The 15775-nt window shown below is 44.7% G+C and overlaps 1 protein-coding gene across 1 annotated transcript; it reads left to right on the top strand.

Moving 5' to 3' along the window:
- Nucleotides 1-2763: 2763 nt before the first annotated feature.
- On the top strand, nucleotides 2764-6977 carry EDN1 (endothelin 1). The gene is made up of 5 exons (XM_033080440.1): nucleotides 2764-3142; nucleotides 3288-3426; nucleotides 4413-4571; nucleotides 4842-4949; nucleotides 5705-6977. Exons 1-5 carry the CDS (start codon nucleotides 3079-3081, stop codon nucleotides 5841-5843), a joined length of 609 nt encoding a protein of 202 aa, XP_032936331.1. The 5' UTR covers nucleotides 2764-3078; the 3' UTR covers nucleotides 5844-6977.
- The last annotated feature ends 8798 nt before the right edge of the window (nucleotides 6978-15775 follow it).

The raw sequence follows: 15775 nt of genomic DNA, 5'->3' as shown, positions 1-15775 counted from the left end.
AACAGCATGTTGCTCCCCTTGTTCCCTAGACAGAAAGGCACGGTTCTACAATCTCCTTTTATTGTTTTGCTGATAAGCAGGCATTTCACAGTTCTGACACTAAACAAAATGTCCTTTAGAACAGTTGGTGCCATGGCCTTTTCCAGCTGGAAAGTTACAGCCACAGCCTGGCTGGCCAGCTGAGATTTTGCCCCGTAACACAATGTCTCAGAGGCTGCTGCCCAAGGTGCTCCGGCTAGAAAGGGACAAAACCTGCTGCAGGAGCAGCCAGCTTCAGCTCCTGCTTCCACCCTTGTCCACACAGGCAGAAGTGCAAATATGATGCAAACTTCCCAGCTCTTGGGGTGATCTGGCTTGGCATGCACCGGGATGACTCGTGGAGCACTTGACTTTGTGTTTCCATCTTGCAAACACTGACTGCTAGCCAAAGTTTAGTCCTCTTCAGCGGATTTTATAAGGCCCCTATTGTGACCTCTATTATTAGACTCGTCCTTAAACAGCTTTAAAGTGAGCAAATTTTCCTTCTTTGATTCCCAAAGAGTATTTCTGCATGGCACAAATATGATTCCAGTACCTCTCAGTGTCCAAGCAAAGGTCAGGATTACCCCTTCCTGGGGAAACCCATCTCCTGGGCTGGCAATCCCGGCAGCAGGCTACTGGAAACAAACTGAACATAAGTTTGTTTTTGCATTACTCAAGCAACAGGAATAGCTTGATTCTGGTTAGTCTCAAGATCTGAAAGTGGAGCTATCAAAAATCGCTGAATCAGAGGAAATGGATCTCTGACAACAATAATATTTGTGAATTCTTATGAAAAATTGCTGAAGATGTTTTTGTTAAAAAAAGAAAGTAGAAAAGAACACCACCTTCAGAAGTGCCTGCGATATGTTTGTGCCTTGTTACTCAGAGGAAACATGCATGCTGTTTTTGTCAGCTAACAAAATACTTTCTAACAAGGCATTCTGACAAAGCTGAAAATATCTTACACCAATGTGAGTCATTTTGGCTCCAAGTGCTCATCTTAGAAAAAGGAATCTCAGGGAAAAAAATCTAAATAAGCACAGGCATGAAAGACAGTCTTTAAGTGACAGGCCTGGAAAGGCTATGCATATTTGTACTCAATACAGAATGATTGCTATCTTTCTATCTTTCAACCCACACAAATGCTTTTTTTTTTTTTAATGCCAAGTCAAAAAAAAAGTCACCTAGTTTCTTTACTAACTTTAGGACACTGATAAAGTTCATTACTTCAGAGGGCTGTGATTTCTTTTTGTATGTAGCTGTGTGACCTCTGCTGGCAGATTCTTATCATGACTGCAGCAATTCACACACATATGTACGGATACATTGGCATTCCAGTAAGTCCTGCCCTACATACACAAGGAGAAATAATACACAATGTATTAGATATAGACGATATAATTCCTGCTCTGGAAAATCAACTCCCACGTTGGAAAGGTGTGAAAAAATAAATAAATTGTATAACCCAGCTTTCTCCACTCATGAATGTTTCACAGAGCAGTTTTTAGAACACCTTTGATAAATAGTTATGACCATCTCAGGATGGGGCTGCTGGTGTGTTTATTCAGCATAATGGTCTAAATGTTCATTATTGCTTGGAAAGCCCCTACACTTCATCCTGTTAGAAGCAGGGAGGTAATACTGAGGAAAGGATTAGTCTCCACTTGCATTCCTTTCTTGTACTCCTTCTCATACCATCTGCTAACAGCCATTGTGGCAGAGAGGATACCAGCTAAATGGATCTTTTAATTCTGACTCAGCACGGCTGCAGACAGTCTGTCCGCTATGATACAGCAGCACAGTATAATTTGATACTTTAAAAAACTGCCCATTCACCTGCCAGACCACAATGCGACTCGCACTTAACAGTCCCGCTCTTTGTGATATCCAAGGTCATTTCTATTATTACAGCACAGTGCACGGAAATACCACAAATACCAAGAGAGACTTATCTATTTATCATAGGTGAAACTGGCACGCTTTGCAGAACGACGGCTCCACAGCGGATCACAGGCACTTTGAGTTCACTTAAGTTTACAGTCAGGGGCTGGCTCCCTCAGTTGGGAGCTCAGAGGATTCCAGGTATGTCTATATCTGCGATATAGGCACTGCTGCAGCCACTCCTTCAGTGTCCAGCTTCCACACTGACTCTGCTCCTTGAGAGAACGCTGAAAACACAAACATGCCAGAAAAAAGACCTTGCCAGAATTAGCGGTGAGAGCCTAAGGCAAAGGGTAGACACAGATCTTCCCTCCTTCCTCCTTACCTGTCTTTACACACCTGCTCACACCTAAAACACACTGTGGGTTTAGCACTTTGCCTTACCATGGCAGAAAAGGGAGATTATACCCCCAATGCTCCACCAAACCCAAACCTCTCGAGACCCCAGAGCCCACCCGGCAGGGTCTGAGGGGACCAAGGCAGGGCCCAGCACGGTCAGGCATCCATCACCCCACATAAGGGACCCCCGTGTCCCACTTCTGGGCTGTCCCCAAGGCAGCAGCAGGAGCAGCAGGTGGAGCCCAGAACCCCGAAGCCCTGAAGCCTTGAAGCGGTGAACCTTGAAGCCCCGCAGCCCTGAATCCTTGAATTCCTGAATTCCTGAATCCCAGATGCCGGAGCCGCCCTCAGGTGCGACGCGCGGGCAGGGCGCCCCCTGGCGGCCCTCGGCGCGCCCTCCCCGCCCCCGGGGCGCCCCCGGCCCCCCCTCCCGCCGCCGCCGCCCCCCGCTCTGAAGTTTGCAGGCGATTTCCTTTCCAGCCCCGGCCTTATCTCGGCCCGCACGTTGCCGCGCGGTGACTAATAGGAGAATAACATTGTCTCGGGATAAAATAGCGCCGGGGCTGTTTACCCGCTCCATGGGGGTTCGCTATAAAAGGCGCCGGGGACCGCCGCGCCAGCCAGACGCGCCGGGGCGCACCGAGCCGCGCCACGCAGGGCACCCGCCACGGCGCTCCGTCCCCGCGCCGGGAGACACTTTCCCCGCTTTTGCCTCGCCTTTTATTAATTTTTACCCCGTTTCCCCTCATTCCTTCCATCCGCCCCGCGCCGCCTGCTATGGATTATTGCCACATGATCGTCTCGCTGCTCTTCGTGCTCTGCCCGGGGCTGCTGCCGGCAGGTAGGTGCCGGTGCCGGCGCCGCTCGCCGGAGCGGGGTCGCAGCGGGCTCCGGGGAGGGCTGCCCGAGGGATACAGCGGGAGGGGATGCGCGGGTGCCTTGCCTTGCCTTGCCTTGGGTGCTGAGCTGTGCCGCTCCCTCCGCAGCCCCCGGAGCCGAGGTGGACGCCGCGCCGCCCCCCGCCGCCGCGCACCGCCGCGCCCGGCGCTGCTCCTGCTCCTCGCTGATGGACGAGGAGTGCGTCTACTTCTGCCACCTCGACATCATCTGGATCAACACCCCCGAGTAAGTGGAGTGGAGGGGTTTCGGCAGTTCCCCACTGCCGCGGTCCCCTTTGGTTAGGAAGAAAGGGAGGGAGGTGTGAAGGCGAAAATTAAGAACCATCCTGCAGAGATGGGAAGGGGAGAAAGGAACAGTTGTTTGCATAGTTTCTCCTACTGCTTTGCCTTCCTGCTCCTACTTTTCTGACACATTTAGCAACGAGACTGTTCACCAGAACAAAGCAAGCAGGATTTGACCACCTAGATCGGGTAGATAGGTCCTAATAGCCCTAACACACCTGCCTTCCTAAAATCGGGGCAACAGTATTTCCTTTGGGTGCTGCTCAGCAAAGGCTGCAGGATACTTCTCACTATGAATCAGAAGCAGACAAAATGCCAAAGGCATAATTTTGCCAGCCTGAATTTGAGTGGTTTTCTTTCTGACAAGTTAGGAGGTTGGAAGGAATACTTTGACACCAGCTGGCTCTAGCTGCCTTTTACTGCTGCTCTCTGCTGCAAATTAATGCTCCCCACGTGTTAATGGGATTATGCACAGTATCCATTTCTACACTCTCCTCACCAAAAAATAATGAGCCAGAGGCTCACCCTAAGGCTGCAAACGCTGACTCTGGAGATTTCTGGTGATTTCTTCTGCTGCTGGGTTTCCTCCTAGAGAGGATCCGTTCTTCACTTTTACTGCTTCTTTCAGTGTTGGCAGTAGCCAAAGTTCAAAGAGATGAGGTTTTATTGCTTTCTATTGCACAGGGAGGCACAACAGCCTTGTGAAATCACAATTAAAAGGTCATTATCCTTGTCAGTAGCCATGCTAATGAATGTGTTGCAGTATCATCAGAAGCATTTACATGGGAACTGTGACTAACGAGGCATTCCCAATCCCACAACCTTTACTCGTGCAATCAATGCCATTGATAAGACTGTTCAAAATACCCCACAGTGTTTTGAAGCCACAGAATTATTTGAATGACTTTCATGTTGTTTCTTTGATCATAGGAAGACTGTTCCATATGGTCTTGGAGGCCCTTCTCGACCCAGAAGATCACTGAAGGACATGGTGCCGGAGATGCTCGCTGAACCAAGCAGCAGATGCCAGTGTGCTAACCAGAAGGACAAGAAATGTTTGAACTTCTGCCAGGCAGGCAAAGATCTCTGGTGCGTCTCTTGTTGCTACTCTTTAAAAGGCAATGCATGTGAAAGGGATGGATTGTGGTGCACTTACTCATTTTGGCACTTGCTGAGCGAATACTCTCCCCAAAGCCTTGCCTCCTACCTGAGCGCTCCCACTTCTGTGATACATACCATGGCTTGGTCCAGAAAGATTGCTTATTACATTCCTTGAGAAGTGGTTGATGGGATGCCTCACCTTGTGGATTGCAGACTCGGCTTTTTTTTTTAACAGCAACACCTTTTCCCTTTTAACAGGGTTCAGTCCACAGTGGAGAAAACCTCACGGCATCGCATCAAAGCCGGCAATTGCACTGGGCCCAAATGCATGAACCGACAGCTTGCTGACAGCAAGAAAATGAAGCGGTGAGTTTCTTCTCATCCTGTTGTAGTTCCCCAGAGCAGCAATAGAGAGCACAGTTCACCTGCCTTCGGGTTGTCCTGGGCTTAGCTGGTGGTTTCAGCTTGGGAGTTATGGAGAAATCCGTGGGGATATTTTGAGGGCTTTTCTTCATGCTCCGGGTTCTTAGCTTGGGGGGACACGGGTGCTGAGCCTAGCCTGCTGTCGGTCCTCCGCTTGCATTCAGTGCTTAGCCATATTGCCCTAGAAAAGTACGGAATACAGAAGTTTGCCTGTATTAAAGGAGACTCTTTAGTGCTACTTTCACAAACAGAACAGGACTTATGGGAGCAGGCAACCTGATGATATTGAATGAGACCTAGGCTCTGGAAGTCTTAAATAATTCTTTGAAAGTGGGATTTACTAACTTACTTGAAAAATGCACTCATTCATTGGAAGTAGGATCAGATTTACCTAAAAGCAACAACACAGATGAAACAAAAAAAACACTGGAGACCTCCTGACTGGCTACTTAAGGAAGCCTAGGGCATCTATATTTGAGTGAATATTTTAATTTAATGTTTGCATTGAAATGATGAATACAGCATTTCAAGTATCTTAAGTTATCCTAATTCTGAGATAGATATAGCAAACAGCAGTTTATTAGGATCCCATCGCAGAAATCTAGACTGAGGTTTATTTAGGCAAAAACTGAGTTTTTTCACACTGGAAATGCATCTTCATTATCCCAACGCTAAATGTACATTTCTTGTTTTTGCAGGCTGGAAGCCATTGGTAACAGTATCAAAGCTTCGTTCAATATCGCAAAGCTGAAGGCTGAGCTGCAGAAGGGGCGAAAGCTCAAACATAACAGGACAAGCAAAAGGCAAAGCGTCCGGGAAAACCTGAAAGCATCCTAGTGGGAAGATCACCTGAATCCTTCTCCACAACGCTTGCTGACAGAGCATCACAAAAACTCTGTCTTGACTCCAACATTCCACGATGGCAATGGACCCCTCTGTCCAAGCGCTGCACAGCAGAGCAAAATGCTAAGGAAGTCCTGTATTTGGAGATATAAAGGCAAAGGATTTTATCATTTTGGAATTGAGTAGAAGGGCTGAAGGGACATCTGCAGTAACATACATGAAAAGCCATCTGTCTGAAGAAACATTTGAATACTGCTCCTGGAATGTTACCCATCGACTGAGCAGCTTTCAGGGTCTACATCACAAGCATCTTGCAAGGAAGACCTCACAGATGTGCTTAGCAAGGACAGAAAGCAAGATCTGAGTGTACAGACTTCAAAGAACTCTACCTTTTGATTAAAATGCAAAAATGAAAGCCACCGTGCTACTTTAATCAGGACTTACTGCATATATACATGTCTACCTCGCATACTGTTTGTTGCACTCCTGCTAGAGTATTTTTACACCTTGTTATTGCCTTTACTAATCAGCTGCAACCCTTTGCCTTTTTTCAGAAATCTAGTTTACTTGTACAACCAGAGTTATCTGAATGTGGGTTAGGCACTCTGGTTGTTTGCATACTCAAAGTCCTTTGGCTTTGGATACCAAAGGACCCTTCAACACAAAATAAAAGTTAGAGATCACTACTAAGTTTCCCACAATAAGGATATTTGGCCAACTGAAGTTCTAATAATAGAGGTTGTTGTGTCTTATATGCTACCAAAAATGCACTGAAGTGGGGATGTACCAGAGGCTGTTGCAAGATTTATTCAGGGCCTTGTTTGGTGGAAATGCATTGAGACAAAGGGTTGTTTTGAATTAAGTCAAAAGGCTAATATTGGGTGAATGTTTATAGCAGTGAATTTATTCACATTGTTGAATTTGCAGACAAGTTGAATCTTATGTGCTTATTTTTGTGTCTTGTATTTATATTCACACAAGTTCTTCATTATATTTACCATGTTGAATACACATTGAAGTAGGCCATATTGGTCTATGCATGTTTTATGTATTTCTGTATGAAATTGGGAAATGCTTTATGCCTATCAAGGTAAATATCTTCAGAAATAAATATTTTTAATTACTGTACTGACTTGTTTTTCCCTGGTTTGTGATTCTGTGATCATGGAGGTAGATTGGAGGTGAAGTGTGTGCACATGATTGCCTTTCTGTCAGATAAGCCAGATCACAGCAAAGTTTGTGCCAGATGTGAGACAGCAGATGACACTTGTTCTAGCTGAAAGGCTGCTTGTCAAATCTTCATGGCAAATTCTAAATTGGACAAATTAATTTATTCTGGGGCAGTCATTTCATGTGTCTGATGTAGATGTACTATAGCATTAAAATATGGGTATTAAGGATCTGGGTGTAGACGAACTAGAGAGGAAAATGCACACTCTGAAAAACTTGTGGGCTGTATTGAACTAAGCAATGTTACTTATTACCATGCTATACTAAAACTTTCATCCCAATCCATGCAAGGTAATGATGGAGATCTCAATGGAACCTCAGTGGGGCCCAAGTTCAGGAAAGATCTAGATCCAGAGTTAATTTTTTTACATATTTCCAAAATATTGGCTTTAAATGGTTATATCTAGAGGCTTAAAGCAAATAAATAGGTTTAATAATCTCTGATCCTCTAGAAGGGAGAAAACCCACAAGAGTTAATCCAAGGATAAAACAGAGTGGTTTGGGATTTTTAAAAAACAGAACTTAAGAAATACAATACAAGGAGTGTGACCCAAACACTGAAGTAGCCACTGTTGAAAATTTCTGAAATTGTTATGAATTTCTTGTCAATATTCGTAATATTGACAGTCAGGCCCATATAATGTTGCCTTCACACTGCTCTGCTATGTTTTGGAGCAGTAATTCAGTGGGGAAATGACATTGTTGGCAATCCTGGTCTGAAGGAGTGCCTTGTCCAAGGCAGTGGGAAGGAACTGGGAGCCTCTGTGCTTCTGCAGGGCAGGATGCAGCCCCTGGAGCCCTTCTTTGATCTCTGCATCACCAGCACTGACTGCTCGGGATTGACCTGGATCAGTGACCTCTGTCAGGAATGAAGAGACCTCACTAATGCTCCCTGGTTTTCCATTTCTTGCCCTACCAGTGGTTGCCTTTGGCAGGGAAAATAAACAAGAAAGTAGTTGAGATGCTGCCTCTCACCCAGCCAAAGCGGCAGGCGAGCAACTGGTGTGGGATGTGCATGATAGTGAAGGGGCTGCACATCAGCCTCCTGTTTTCTCTCCCAGGAAAGAGTGTGAGGAGAGGATCAATTCTGGGAGTGGGAGAGCATTGCAGCAGTGTCTGTGCTGTTATTTAGGCTGGCCTTAAGGATGCTGTGGGTAGGCTTTAATAGCCCAAATTCCTGATATCTGCTTAAGAGATTCTTGAGAGACCATCCTAAAAATAAACCTGCTTCTTCTAAGGTTTACTCCGTTCATTCCTGGAGTTGAAAGCTGGCTTCCATTCTCCTTTCCTTCCCAGTAAACTGCATCTGCTTCTTGTTCATGCTGCAGCTTTTTGTAATGATGCGCACTCTCTGACCTTTCGGCATGCCATGGCTTCTGCAAGGTCCCTGGGGTTGTGCAAAGTAAGAACCTGAGCCTCAATGCAAAGAGCACGAGAGAGGTAAGATGCCCTGATGGCAGGTACTTGCAGGCTTTGGGAAGAGTGGCAGGAGCTGTTTCATGCTGCCCAGCTGGCTTTAGGGACCTGCTGGTGTGCGGCAAGGGTGGAAGGGGGATGCACTGCTGCTTCTGCATGCCTCCCTCCCCCCCATTTCACTTGTGGCATTGGAGCTTACCCTGGTTTGCATTAATGAGCTAGACTGAAAAAAGCAGAGTCCAGCAGTCTGTTTGTCTCGTTGAATAAGCAAAAGGGAACACGAAGCATTTTATCTTAACTCTGGCTCACATACAAGTACCAGGGTCTGTCCCAGAGGTTTGCTCCTTCTCAAAGCTCTGTGGGAGAGAGATATTCAGTAACTAGAGCTAGAGCCCCTGGTGAGAAAAGAGAGGCATAATATGTGCTGGGATTTATGGCACCGAACACAGAGCAGTGTAAAAGTACATTCTTACTTATAATAAACGACCTGAGTGAAAAAATATTCTACCTGAAGCCAAAGGAAACATTGGGCTGACTGCAGAGGCAAGGCTGCAGAGTCAAAGCTCTTGGTCTTCTAACTAGAACTAATCTCACTGCTCTGAAAAAGGGAACCTTGTATGACCATGATCTATCTCCTTTTTAAGTGAGAGGTTCTTCTAATCCAGGATGAAATTTGAGAAGCACAAAGGGAAGTGTATAGGGAAGAGGGACACCACTTTCCAATGTGGCCCAAAATACACCTGACATATGACTGAAATTCCATCTCACACCAAGAGTAAGGAAAAACTCCATTCCTGAGCTGTAATCAAAGTTCCCTCCTCTGAGTTTTCCTGGGTTTTCTGGCCATGTCTGGAATTGGAAAAAGTTTCATGGGAAAAGACAACTATTCTCCAAAATTAGGCTTGCTGTACTTATTTTTATTCAATACTGACTGTAATTCTTTCTTTCTCAGCTGGTTTATTTTCATTTTCTCTGGAAATGAAAAGACTGTTTTGACTATAGATCAAAACAAGGTATACAATAAAACAAAGCTTTGACGTGTGAGTCAGGCTTCAAGTCAGGAAAATGCTACAATGCCACTGAAATTCTTTCCATCTTATCTACATAATTCTGACCTAATTTTTCCAGAAATGGCAACTCTAATCTGTACCACATTATCATGAACTGCCCCCAAATAATTCCTGCAAGATGTCCTAATGTTGCCTATAGAAGCTACCAAATACCAGCCTCTTTGTTCATGTTTCCTTACATTAGGATAAATTTAGCCACCACAACACATTTCTATATTTACAAACACAGAATGAGCTGGAGAAACCACTGTTTGAATGCTATCTGGTGTTTACTCCTTTCACACTCAACTGTTTGCCTCTGTGTATATAAAACCATATCAATTTTTTCTTGGCCTGCATCAAGGCACTATTATTAGGCTCCTCGGGTAGAAATCCAGCTTCCATCCTCAGCCAATATCTTTATTTAATGTACTGTTCTTCCTTCGTGACCTAGGAAACAAAAGGACCGACTTTTTGATTAATTAGAAGAGAATGCTTGGAAGCTGTGGTGCTAAGTGTAAGTATGTAGAGAGACAGAAAGCTGCAGATAAAGTACAGAGATAGTGGCAAGATCGTTTTTCCTGAGGTAAACATCGTGCAAACGACATCTCAGAACTGTAGCCAGCATGAGTGTTCATGTCTTTCTTTATTTTATATCTCTGATCAAATCTGAGCTAGGTGAAAAATGTAGGGAAGCCTATTTTTCTCAATATGGTTAAACAATCAGTTGGTATGTCTTGGTGCCTGGGATGAGTTCCTCTGCTGTGATCAGGTCAAGGAGACCTGAATTCTGCCTGAAGTCCACTGGGCTGGCCAGCCAGCCAACAATTCCTTCAGCTGTACAGGCATCATTTCTGCCAGTGCAAACGAGAGCAGAATTTGACCCAGAAAGGCTTCCTCCTGTCTGGTATTGCCACACTAGGGACAAACAGTTTGCTGGTTTGCTGGTGCTAGCACAGGCCTTTAGTGGCTCTTGGTTTTCTTCATCTCGGTTTGGAGGAGTTTTGTTATTGTTTGGTTGGGTTTTTTCCCTGCCTGCAAGCATTTGATAGTAGTAAATTAGATAAACATCACTTTGGTAAGTGATAGGGCAGTTTGCCTCTGGCTTAAAAAAGCTGCATTCAGAAATGGATGAGGCCCATGGAGTTTGTGGTTTCATTGACCTCTCCAGCTATTTTGGGGGCTACAGAAATTACTGAGTTCATCAACTGTAATTCAAGCCCACACTGTTGTTGTGTTTTTCCCTCCAAGGAAATAAAGTAATAAAAACAACCCTAAAACTAACTTTTTTCCTAGCTAAAGGAAAAATGTATGTTTGTGCCAGTCACCAGAAACAAATCCAACTTCTAATCTGGCAAGAAGAAAGCAACACTGTATTTTGGTCATATAAGTTTGATTTACATTTTTTCTCTGCTTTCTCCATCTCTTTTCACAAACACAATTCAACCCAGGAATTGATGTCCATCATGAAAAAAAAAAAAAAAAGAAAGGAGTGCTCTAAGGACTTTTTGTGCAAATGTAGCCACGTGTATTGAATGTTTTGAGGGCAAGAGCTTCTCCTCTTGTTACCTTCCTTTCAATCCTATTGTTGCAAGAGATTGTTTGTCTTTTGTTTTTTATTTTAATCTTCTCTTATAGAAATAAGAGAAGTGGAGTATAAAGCAGCGATATTCACAAACTAGACAACAAACTAAAGTGGACAAAAAAGTTGGACAAATGGTGCATGCCTTATTCTTAGCAGGAATGTGCAGGCCTTTAAGGTGTGTATTTGCCTGCAGGAGATTTTCCCTCGAGTAGCATAAACAAGCACAGAATGCGAACCACGACATTACATGCTGGAGACGTGTCTTGGGAGTGCCCTGTGGGTTTTTCCCTTATGATTGTACCTCTCATGCCACCTCAAAGGAGACTCTCTTTCCTCACACATGGGTTGCCCACCACATCCATCAGACAGGGGACTTAATTATGCAGCAAGACAAGCAGGAATGAAAGAACCCATGCTGCTGAAAAGAGGGGATGGGAGATTTACATTTCCAGAGGACTGATCAGGGCCATTGGTGTGGGTTGTGACTTGCAGCCACCCCATCTCCTGTCCCCCAAAAGGCACACTGGCAGCAGCATTGAGCATGGCAGGCTCTGATCAGCCCTCTGGAAATGTAAACCTCCTGTCCCCCACAGCTACAGATTCACCACGGGGACTACCAGCAGCTCCTTCCATAGGTACCATCTCAAAATGACCCCACAGGTCTTATCAGTACCTTACAGCAGATTTTTCTGAGAAAGCATCTCAGCTGGGAGTGCTGTCCAGTCATTTCAGCTTCCCTATGGATGGACTAAACTGGCATTATTCAGCAGAATTTGGAGGAACACCACTGATTTCACCAGCTGAAAGGTTTTATTGTATCAGTCACGCAGCAATAGCCTGCAGCTATGAAATCCACAGACACCTCAGCAGACATCCATGTTTCATCCATGTTTTCATAAGAAGAACATTTTCTTCGTTTTCCCAGAAATTTTAATCCACTATCTTTCTAAAATCTTATGGCTTTTCCTGAGGACTTGGCCTGCTGTTTTTCCTTCTGGGTCTCTGCTCACCATTATGTCATTCTCGGTACACATCCAGCTGGACACTTTGCAGCTATGTGCTCCAGTGGCTTCCAAATGTGCATTAAAGCTGTTAATTTAATTTTACTTCACCCTTAGTCTGCTTCATCATGAGCACAAGGACGTCTTTCACCTGGCTGAAAAGCAAATTGTTCATGAGTGTTGTCCTTTACCCTGAATTGGCAATAGATTATAGATTGCTGGTTCTGGTGTTGACCCTTTAGGCAACTCAGAAAGTTGGCTAGATACTACTATACAGTAAAAATTTATTCTTTGAACTAACCACTTTCTGCTGAGTAATTATTTTTCTCCCAAGATGTTTCTATAAATGCCTATACATGCACAGGGTTCAACTTTCCAAGCAAACTACAATCTTTCCTTTATTTTTGTGTACACACAAGCATTTCTATACTGTCTCTGTGACCAAACACAACTTTTGTGAGCTCCTTCTGTATGAAGCCATGATAGTAGCTGTTTTTTCAACCTGTGTTCTATGAATATCTGAAGAACCATGAAATGTGATTAAGGGATGCAAGTTCGTATGTGCTTTAAAACAACATGCATATGTGAAATTCCTGGAACAGTTTGCACTTCCACTGGAAATTCTTTAGTGGTCCACATTATAAATTAACTAAACTGGTGGTCATACATGGAAAGTAGATTGGGAAAAAAAGTTGCAAGATGAAGCTGTCAGCATAGGAAAGTGCAGGATTGACTCCCACATAGCAAATAAGAACAATACTGTTCTTAAAAAAATGTGGTTGTATAAATACATTATAAGGTGCACGCGATCAGGTACATCAGGGGAAATTCAAGGCATTTACCAACCTGGCACAGGTACTTGTAGGCATAGAAATGTGTGCACTAGTATTGCAATGAAGGTCTGCCTTGATACATGTCCTTTTTATTCCCACTTAAACTGGCAGAGTTCTGGTCAGTATAGCCAAATTCTGTAGGTGCCCTTGCAAAGGATGCTTTGCAAAGTGTGCAGCTGCTCTTAGCATCTGGACCAGACACTGCTACACAGAATGGTTGCTTTTTCTCAGGCTTCTCAGCTGTTCAAATCCACTCTAGCTGTTAACATGGATATTTTTTTTTTTTGTACCATGAGGTCTACAAGGAGAGAGTATATTTGCACTCAGTTTTCCCCCTCTGGACAGACAGCTCAGTTGTGAAGCTCTGAATGGTTTATGGGCTAATTAAAAACAGACCACAGGTTTTGGTTGTTGGTTTGGGGTTTTTTTCTTTTTCCTTCTTTTTGCTGCATTCCAATTCATTTAGCTGCTCAGCAGGGATTTGACAGGGACATTGTCAAGGAGACAAAGAACCTGTGGCTCGGATGACATTTGTGTGCTAAGAGATGCCTCCTTTTCAGCTGACAACCTAACCAAATTGGATCAGGTATCAGAAAGACTGATGGAACACTGGAGGACATGGAATATTTAGCAAATGGGTGACTTGCACATCCTACCTGGCCCTGGCTACAGCCACAACTTTGCAAGGGAGCTGATGCAGAACTAGCCTTCTCTCCCCACCTGACAAGCTCAAACAACTCATAAATTACCAGAACTAATTGTTGCCTGACAAGCCTTTGATCCCTGGAAGAGTCAATTTATAAATGATGAGCTCTTTTTACATGCCACTGCTGATGAAGTTGTTGAAATAGCTATAAAATCAATAATGCCTGCTGTCTGGCTATCCTTTAGTTTTCTTCCATTTATTCAGGAGACAGTTCAAAGTGTCTGCAAATGCTCATTTCCGTCTCTTCCCAGAGAACGTCAGGCATCACTGCAGAAATGAGGCTTGGGAACGGGAGACGGAAAGCATCTGAGAAGCAGGTCAGTCTAGATGAGCACTGAGTAGGAAGCAGTCCCCAGATCTTACTCTCAGGCCCTTGGGATGGTATCTCCAAAAAGGCAAGGTGGGAAACTTCTGGATGATAAGGCATGGTGGGAAATGGCAGCATCTTAAAGGTGGCAGTGGAATGGAAATCACACGTATGGCTTCAAGTGTCCAACCTCTACAGGGAGCCCAGCTGGTCTGTTCCTGAGGATATGCTGCCCCTGCCAGAGACGGAGCTCCCCACTGCCAGCACACATTCTTCACCTGCTGCCATCTGGCTGGAGCACAGCAGAGAGCTAGAGTACAAAATTCTGCTGTGGCCTCAGCCGCATGTGGCAAAAAGTGGTCAGAGTCTGTCATACTCAGCAATGATTTTACTTTATGGTTGTGTTCAGTGCAAAGCTGGCTCTGCTGATCTGAAGGAACAAGTCAATATTTCTCCAAATAGAATCCCTATAGGCAGGATCTCATGCACAGAATTTGGTCCTAGACTTGTTCTGCAAGAGTGTGTCATGACCACCACATGCTGGAGAATCCTATGAAATCTCATCCTTGGGCTATTAGAGCAGGTTGCTGATGCTTTTACAGCAGATCCCTTTACAGAGTGGTCAGGATGCTCCAGAGCTCATATTTCTCTTGTTGCAACCAGTTGACAGCTTCTTTTTCATTTATGAGAACTGCTAACCAGAAAAATGAAACGCCACTACCCAAACACATGCACAAGGCTGGATCTACAGGAAGTGTTGGCTGATGCCTCATTTTCCACTCTTCTGGAATGGAAGTTTGTACACAAATATGAGGTTTTGTTAGGAGGCTCAGTGTGGTTACTCCAAAGCCATCTGTGTTCTGGTCACCAAGGCTTGTCCTCACCACAGGCAGAAGAGTTGCTTCCCAAGAGTCAAATTCCTCTGTGGTGTCCTTCAGACTGAGGAGGACCTGGACTTGGTCACAGCATCAGTTATGGAAAGAAATAATTGGAACATTATTAGCTTTAACTAGCTGTTACTGAGTGAATGAAATGGCTGATATAGTGAAATCCTGCTCTTGTCCAGGCAAATTCTTCACTGCCTTGCCAACTGTGGAAGTTCTCCAGACCTTCAGCCTGCAGTAGCATGCAGAGGATTTGTAGGGAGTCCGTCCTCCAGGCCACAAGGCCTCAGGGTAAGGAAACTTGGTCTGGAGGACTTCTCTAATCACCACGTGCTCGAGGCAACTACATCTGGAAGAGGCAGCAAGACAGAGAAGTGAGAATGGTGCAAGAGTGAAGTAAGAGGGAAGAGGCTCAGTCTGTACAGCTTCTTATGGCAAGTGCCTTTCTGACACTAAGGGTCCCATGAAGCTCCCAGAACTGCCTTCCAGAACAGGAAGGGCCACAGTAATGCACCAAGATGAGCTGAGCAGGGTGATCAGTTCAAAGTCCCCAAGCTGGTATTAATGTACCGGCAATTCAATAGTGAACAATTTATTCTCAGGATGCTATTCACCCTCAAGTACCATTATGCTTCCCAGCTGAGTAAAGGGTTTAGAAGCAGATATATTCCCAGATTAGCATCCACTAAAATGCAATGAGGGTGGAGCAAAAGAAGGTGGAGCAAAGGAGAGGTACAGACTCTAATTTTAGGAGAAATGGTTAAGTGCAAAAGTCTAGGGGATCTTCTCTAAGGATATGAGATTGCTCCCAAGACATTATGCCATGCGTAAATGATAGAAGAGGTGGGTGAGAGCTAAAAGGACAGGTTGATATGGAAAGGCCAGAAATAGGATGGTGGGAAAAATATGCAGGAA

The sequence above is a fragment of the Catharus ustulatus genome, chromosome 1, assembly GCF_009819885.2.
Source record: "Catharus ustulatus isolate bCatUst1 chromosome 1, bCatUst1.pri.v2, whole genome shotgun sequence".
Taxonomy (NCBI): Eukaryota; Metazoa; Chordata; class Aves; order Passeriformes; family Turdidae; genus Catharus; species Catharus ustulatus.
Note: the sequence above shows the minus strand (reverse complement) of the source record. Positions and strands in the feature narration are given on the sequence as shown.

What these genes read in the sequence shown, in the direction of transcription:
- EDN1 (XM_033080440.1), top strand. Translation starts at nt 3,079, where the DNA reads ATGGATTATTGCCACATGATCGTCTCGCTGCTCTTCGTGCTCTGCCCG. An exon ending in CCCGGGGCTGCTGCCGGCAG is followed by an intron (nt 3,143 to 3,287) that starts GTAGGTGCCGGT and finishes CTCCCTCCGCAG; the next exon opens with CCCCCGGAGCCGAGGTGGAC. An exon ending in CAGGCAGGCAAAGATCTCTG is followed by an intron (nt 4,572 to 4,841) that starts GTGCGTCTCTTG and finishes CCCTTTTAACAG; the next exon opens with GGTTCAGTCCACAGTGGAGA.